This window comes from Lemur catta, chromosome 14, assembly GCF_020740605.2.
Source record: "Lemur catta isolate mLemCat1 chromosome 14, mLemCat1.pri, whole genome shotgun sequence".
NCBI classification, from domain to species: Eukaryota; Metazoa; Chordata; class Mammalia; order Primates; family Lemuridae; genus Lemur; species Lemur catta.
In genome coordinates this window covers 13628001-13635576 of record NC_059141.1, presented here as the reverse complement: position 1 = coordinate 13635576, position 7576 = coordinate 13628001, and the positions used below count along the sequence as shown (strand labels likewise).

The 7576-nt window shown below is 36.4% G+C and overlaps 1 protein-coding gene across 3 annotated transcripts in view; it reads right to left on the bottom strand.

Annotated features, from left to right (window-relative positions):
- Positions 1-225: 225 nt before the first annotated feature.
- CCDC186 (coiled-coil domain containing 186) overlaps positions 226-7576 on the bottom strand; it is a 51684-nt gene continuing 44333 nt past the window's right edge. For 2 of the 3 annotated variants that reach the window (XM_045568848.1, XM_045568850.1), the window contains exon 16: positions 3282-7064. In XM_045568848.1, coding sequence (XP_045424804.1) covers positions 6981-7064 — 84 coding nt within the window. In that variant the 3' untranslated portion in view covers positions 3282-6980. Of the gene's footprint in view, positions 292-3281; positions 7065-7576 lie in introns of those variants that run through there. The other variant, XM_045568849.1, reaches the window with a different exon arrangement.

The window sequence follows — 7576 nt, the reverse complement described above, 5'->3', positions numbered from 1 at the left end:
AAGGAATTCTCTTGTTTACTACAGGGCTGATGTTGAAGAGTACATCTGGATCTCTGAGGCAATACATCGATAATCAACACACCTTCCATCTTCAGAACTTCCTCAATTGGTTTGGTTCCAAGGACCGATGGAACCCCAGGGTGCTGCTGTGTCTTGGGTGCCCTCAGGGTCATCGGTGCCTGCAGAGCCTGGAGAAGGCTCCACGTGACTCAGCACGTCGCTTCCTTTTGTGGGCTTTTCCCTCGTCTTAGACCGAGGGGTTGGACCAGGTCAGGGTTTCCCACTTCCAGGCTACAGTGAGGTAAGAAAAACAAACACCGTATTTTGTAGAGCGAAACTCATTAAATTTAAAAGTTGACTCTTTCGGCCTTTGCTTTTACTGCTAAAACATCCTGTCTTTTATGAAAGTATGGGGGATAATAAACGGGAATTCTTTTTGATCCTTGCTTAACAACAGAGAAGTCAGCAAGCTCAGAATTGTGTTTGCAGAATTTTACTAGTCTGTGGAACCTGGAAGTCTGGTCGGTCACTGTGGAACTAGATGTTCTCTCTGGAAGGGCTCTTTCATCTCTGAGACTGGGCTACGGGGCCTGCTGGCCTTTGCTGCCTGTGACTCAACTCAAAAGCAAGCAGAAGGAAATCTAGAAAAGGTGCTTGTTTAAGCAGCACATGAAGTCAATTTGGGTCTGTCACAGATGATTAGCCCCTGCCCAGTGACGGCTCACAGACACGGGAAGTGTTTCATGTTATTTTGTAAACTCAGGGCAACTACTAAAACATTTTAAAAAGAGGCATAACTCATAATCCACAGTGGAAATATAATTGAATTATTTAAAATACTTGATTAATCCAAAAGCAGGCAGGAAATCTAGAAAAGAATGGGAAAAATATTTTACCTGTGTATCTTGTTGCGCACAATGGCCCAGCCTGAGAGGCAGCAATGAGGCTAAGTTCTATCAAAACACAAGTCCTTTGAGTTAGGAGCAGTGCCTGAGTCATCTATATTGCTTTGAAAGCACCACAGAACCCAAGCAAACCATCGATGGTGAAGCTTTATTAATCTAAGAAAATGAGTGCCAACCCTGTGGCAGGTGTGGCGATGAAGCCACGCGGCTGCTGTCTTGACAGCACACGACGGCTGTGCACTAAGCAAAGGGCGGCTGGAGGTGTGAGGTCCAGACCTCCTTACCAAGGGAGGCTACAGACGCAATTCACGTGGATACCTCCCTTCTGTTGGAATTAGTAAAAATCCCAATCCCTATGGTGTGTTTTCTCTCTTTTCTTCTCCATTCCTACAAACGGGTAACCACCCACCGTATGTGTACAATAGAACCAGGCCCTCAGGACAGAAGCTGTGTGAGAATGTCAAACAATTATTAATTTAAAAGCTCCAGGTTGGCACGGTGGCTCATGCCACCTAGTCAGAACTCATAGAGGGGAGGACTAAAAAGCATTAGGTGGTAGCATGGCAGGTCTAACTGGTATTTCTTGGGACAAGCAAAGTGGGAGGGTGCTGAAAACACCCCCTGGGTTCCTGTCCTTGGGCCATTAGTTGATAAAAATAAACAAAAACTGCACAGTGAAATGGATAATGTGGAAACTCTAGTATTTAATGTATTTCCTGAGTTAGTGTAACTACAAGTTGACTACTGACAAGCTGGTTCTTTACTTCAGTGGATCCTGAACTTTCAACAGAACTATTTTTGCACCCAGTTAGATGGTAAAGACTCCTCTCTGGAAAATAACATCCTATCCCTTTTTTTGGAGTGTTAGGGTCAGGGAGTCTGACTGGCAAAAGTCTAGCCTGCGGGCAAAGCCCTCCCAGCCAAAAAAGGCTGGAAATTCCTCAGAAATAAAATACTTCTTAAATATACGCTTCCTCCACCTGGACATTTTTTTTTAAAAAATAAGAATCAAATCTCTTAAATGTAAGTTAGGAATTAATAATTAATAGAGCATTTCTACAGGGGCAGAAACATCAAGTCTGGTCACACAGTTCTTTAGAGCCAATCATTAAAATTCTGCATTGGCTTTGGTCAGGCACAGAGGAGCCCTCCCGAGTTGCCAGTCCTGAAGGAGCAGGTACTCCTTCTGCGTTAATTTAAGCTGACTTTATTAAGAAAAAACAGACTTGGATATAAGTTCATCGGAATGGCCTTCCAATCTGATGACTTCAGGTCACACTCACCACCTGTATGGTACTTGGGCATAGTTAACATAAAGGAGCTATCAAAGCCTCTGTTCATAATTACCACCTCTGGTTCAAGTCACTATTCTCCTGCTACATGGACCTAAATTAAGAACCACAAGCCAATAGCTCCTCAATTTACCCTCTTCCCCTAAATATTCCTTTCTCTTACAAACAAATCTACAGGCTACTGAAAGCAGACTACTAAGGATGTCCAGAAAACTGTCTCTATTAATTTTACCTTTATTCTACAGATCCTAATTTCAGGGGATTCTTTCCAATAGTGAACTCATTAAGTTACATGGCATAATTTAAGTGTACCAGAACTGTTAGAGAAACGGGAACCAACACCTTGTGATACAACATATCCCATCACACATATTAACGTGATTAAATTAATGGCATTTTTGTATCTTCTTATTGAATATAGTTACTTCTATATTAAAGCCAGACAACTTGGACAAGTTCCATGGTTTTATGGAACATCTGAATACATCAAATTCAATGAGAAATTTTCACATACCTATAGGTTTAGCCTTTTTTTTTTTGAGACAGTCTTGCTCTGTCACCTGGGCTACGGTACAGTGGCATCATCATAGATCACTACAACCTCAAACTCCCCTGGAATCAAGTGACTCTCCTGCCTCAGCCTCCAGATTAGCTGGGACTACAGGTGTGTGGAGCACCACCTTGCTTGGCTAATTTTTGTATTTTTTGTAGAGATGGGGTATTGCTCTTGTTCAGGCTGGTCTCAAACTCTTGGGCTCAATCAATCCTCCTGCCTCAGCCTCCCAGAGTGCTAGGATTACAGGCATGAGCCACCATGCCCAACCATAGATTAGCCTTTTGTAAATGGTTAAGTTTGACTATCAGTAATTTAAACAAAAATTTAAAATACAACCTGGCATTCAGGTTAATCTGCTTATTATTTTTCACTGACTTCTAATCGTATTGATAGAATAAAGACAAATATGGAAAGCAGATTCCCAGGCTAGATTAAAAAAGAAACTTCAAGCAATTTGAATTAGCCTTGCCAAAAGTCTAGAGAATCAGTCTGTTTAGGATGTGTATGTAAACAAATAATTAGATGCCATTAAAATACAACTTGGTAAACAGGCATTACCTATTTAATAAGTACAACATATACACAGAATCCTCTTGAAAAGCTTCATTTTATACAGAAACATATTTACAAAATGAACAATGTAATCAAATTAAAGATTATCTGTACAGTGCACACACGTATATATATATGCCCTCTGGAAGATAAACAAGTTTCATTACTGCAGTCAAAATGGACAGCCATATGCATTTTTAAAAAGAATTCCATTCCAGAAGAAAAATACATCTTTTATATACAATTACATTTTTCATTTATTTTCCTGAAGATTCTTCATATTTGGATACTTTGTCAATTATTTCTCTTGTTCATCCTTGAAAAATTTCAGGTTTCTAGTGCCACCAACTGGTGTTAGTTAAAAATTAACAATCTTAGTGTCAAAAAAATTGCTTTAAAAAAAAGTTATTGAAAAATAGGCTACTGGAGTCAATATTCATAAAGCATGGATGACATGATTTATAAAAACATTTTTACCAGAGTAGCATATATAACATTTATAATATTAATGGTTTCTAATTGTTTTCCTTATACTGATAAATCTTGGTCTAAATTTGAATGTAAAAATTTTTAGACAATAATATATTGCAAAACAAAGTTTGGAAACATGCATGACAACATGATTAGATTCATCTTTCTGAGCATCATTTAGGCATTAATAATTTACTAAAATGGTAAAAATCTAATGCCATTTTATGGTTTTTGGAATTTTTCCTTTTTCTTAAAGAATAAACATCAAATTGTGACAAATGATAGAAAATGTGCAGAATCACCATGAGAACAGCAATTTGCTCTCGGCATACCTCAGCAAATATTCAGTTTTCCAAAGCTTCATGCCAGGGTGAGAGCTCTGGGCCATGTACTTGCAAAAGTAGATTAACCCTCTTCTCAGCCTAGTTTTGAGAGGCTGGTTATGAGCCACAGAGGCCCAAGACCTGCTCCTACTGCCTCCCAGCTATTTTTATTAGTCCATAAGCTCCATGGGGACGGAACTTCCCCGTCTGGTCTGCTCACCAATATAATCACAATACCCTGTATGATGCCTATACAACAGTGTAAGTTTTCAATAAATGTATTTATTCAATGAATAAATAACATCTTGGTAGCCTGATAAAATTTAATTTCAAGCTAAATAGCTTTAAATGGTTATGCAGAAAGTAAAAACAAAACACCAAAAAGCCATCATCAAACTTCAAACTCATTCTTCTGTCCAAACTCATCATTTTCAATCCTTAAAGCTGAACAGGCTAAGAGTCTGAAGTAGTATGGGAAAAAGGGAGTCACAGCAAGTATTTGATTTAAAATTAAAACCCAGTGAAGTGTACACATAAACAAAAATCATTTCCTGCTCAGAGATACCAAAATACTGCTAACTAATCAAAACAGCCTTTAATGTATACAATTAATAATAAACATATAAAACTCTCCAGATGCTAGGTGTATCCAGATAATTTTTCCTTTTCCAGACACTCCATTCTTCTCTCCATATCTTCAATAGAGTAATAGGCAGAAGGCCCTTCAAATCCTTGCATCCGGAGCTGTTTGTGAATCAGTCTAAATAGGTATTTTACTTTGCTCAGTACCGATCCATATACAAAAAGATGTAGTAGGTACTGAAGAACAAAAGGAAAATGAGGCATTTTCTTCAGAATTTATGGGGGGAAAAAGGTAACAACTTAGTGAAAATATGGTTTATAATAGTTTTCTTCTAAAATTGCTTCACTATTAAACTTAAGTAGATGATGGCACAAATATTAACACTGGAATGTCCCATTTTTGCCTGTAGTAAATGTATATACATTTACTTTAAAGTGTATAGGCATAGGACACTATGAATCTGATCACTATTTGGTCTCCATTATACACTTTGTGCCTTGAGAAAAAAATAAATATTGTAGTTAGTGAATCTATATCATGTAAGAAGCCAGAAAAATTTAGTTATGTTGCCTACTCTAAGTCATCTTTAGGAGTGTTTAGTATATTTAGAAACAAATGGAAAAATAATTCAGATTTGTTTACACTTTCCCTCGTATTTTATTTTGATAAATTATCGTTAATAAAAAGAGCAAGACACATTATGGTAAGACCAATATTTTTTACAACTATTTTAAAAATAAAATGTCTGAATGTATTTTCATTTTGAAGTGAAAAGATGGTATTTGTTTTCGGCTGACAACATCTAACTTAATATATAGAAAAAATAAGAACACTACATTAAATCACCTAATCCTTAGTAAACTACCTTTTAAAACAATGTTGATTAAAAAATGTTAAAACACATTAAAAGGACATTGCCACCATGAGCCCAACTTTTAGAGCCCACACAATTCTTTGAAAGCTTTTAATCCATTATCCCAAAGCTTAATTCCCTTAAGGGGAGAAAAAAGGATGTAAAAATTCAAAATAAAAATGAGACTTGCAGCAACATCTGCACATGAGCCAAGGTATCTGATTATAGTAATGATTTGAACATAATGAAATATGAGAAATTATATTCAGAAATTATAAGAGGTGAGAAAAAATTCAATGACATAAAAATATGGATACTATGGCTGGCAACATTTAAGTGTACATCTTAAATAAATACTGCAAAAATCCAACAAGATACAAAAATTTGGCTCTAAAATTCCTTTGGTTCCAGAGATATAATTATATTTTGTGTTTTAAATAAATATATGGAAACATCACATTTAGGGGAACTGTATGATCATTCCACTATAATACGTAATTAATTCTATCAATAGTAAAGAATGATGCTCAAATGAAATGGTTAATAGTGCCATATGCTGATTTCTCTTAGGAACTGGATATTCATAAATATCTTAAAACACTATTACATTTATCTTTACACAACATCAATAAAACTAAAGTATTTCAGTTTCAAAGAGTTATTCATCTCTCTGTTCTAATGATTAGTTCCATTTCACATTTTAAAACATATCTGAAGTCCACAGGAATTTTCTAAATGAACATGTAATTTACAATCATATTTTAAGTAACTAAAGATTTAAAAAATTCAACTATTAACTGAAACAATCTGAATCTGAAAAAAATGTACCTAACACAAAAAACCTGACAGAGGCATATAATGCCTAATCACTGCTAGTTATCAATAGCTAGCTTTCCTATTAAGTATAGTTTTCATTAAAATTGAAATTAAAAGATTTAAGTAATCATATGCATCCCTAAAACACAACCAAATGTTACACTGGAATGTCAAAACACAAATTTTTATCATTTCTTTAGTTTTCTTGATGTTGGAGAAACAGCATAGTACTGAATGATTAACAACTGTCTTTTCATGCATACTTTTTAAAACCTGAGTCATTTTTGACATTCTCTATTTTAAAGGGAAGAAATATGGACAAGGGTTTTTTTAAAAAGCCCTTATAGTAATGTTCAGCATTTCATACGACTATGAGCCAATTCAGCTGTTTAGATTCAATGACAGGCTATTGTACTGTACCATACAGAAACAACTTTCATCAAAGCTGACACTCTTACAGTATACATAGCAATGCATTCATATGTAAAAGGATGCTTTTTTTGTACAGATGAAGCAAAACAAATTTTTTACTGGCTGACACACAAAGCAGGGGAAAGTTTCCAACAATGCTGGTCAGTGGCACCTGCTCCTATGTGGCTTTTGTTTGTTTACTGAGCAAGAGCTTTGTGTTAGGTTTTCTTTGTCCTCTGTTCTAGTTCATGCTGATGTTTAATAAGACGTTCTATTTCTGTTCCAAGCGTTTGTAGATTTTCCTTTAAAAATTGGGAAAAAAAGAAAAGAGAAAAACAGAACTACTAAGTATAACAAATAAAAAGACTCAGTTTGAACTATTTTTGCCTAAATTTTGTTTTTTTTTTTTTTTTTTTTTTTTTTTTGAGACAGAGTCTCACTTTGTTGCCCGGGCTAGAGTGAGTGCCGTGGCATCAGCCTAGCTCACAGCAACCTCAGACTCCTGGGCTTAAGCGATCCTACTGCCTCAGCCTCCCGAGTAGCTGGGACTACAGGCATGAGCCACCATGCCCGGCTAATTTTTTTGTATATATATTTTTTAGTTGGCCAGATAATTTCTTTCTATTTTTTTTGGTAGAGACGGGGTCTCACTCTTGCTCAGGCTGGTCTCGAACTCCTGAGCTCGAGCGATCCACCCGCCTCGGCCTCCCAGAGCTAGGATTACAGGCGTGAGCCACCGCGCCCGGCCTATTTTTGCCTAAATTTTGAAACTGAAAGAGTGATTAGTCCTAAATGCCATGTGAGATAAACTAGG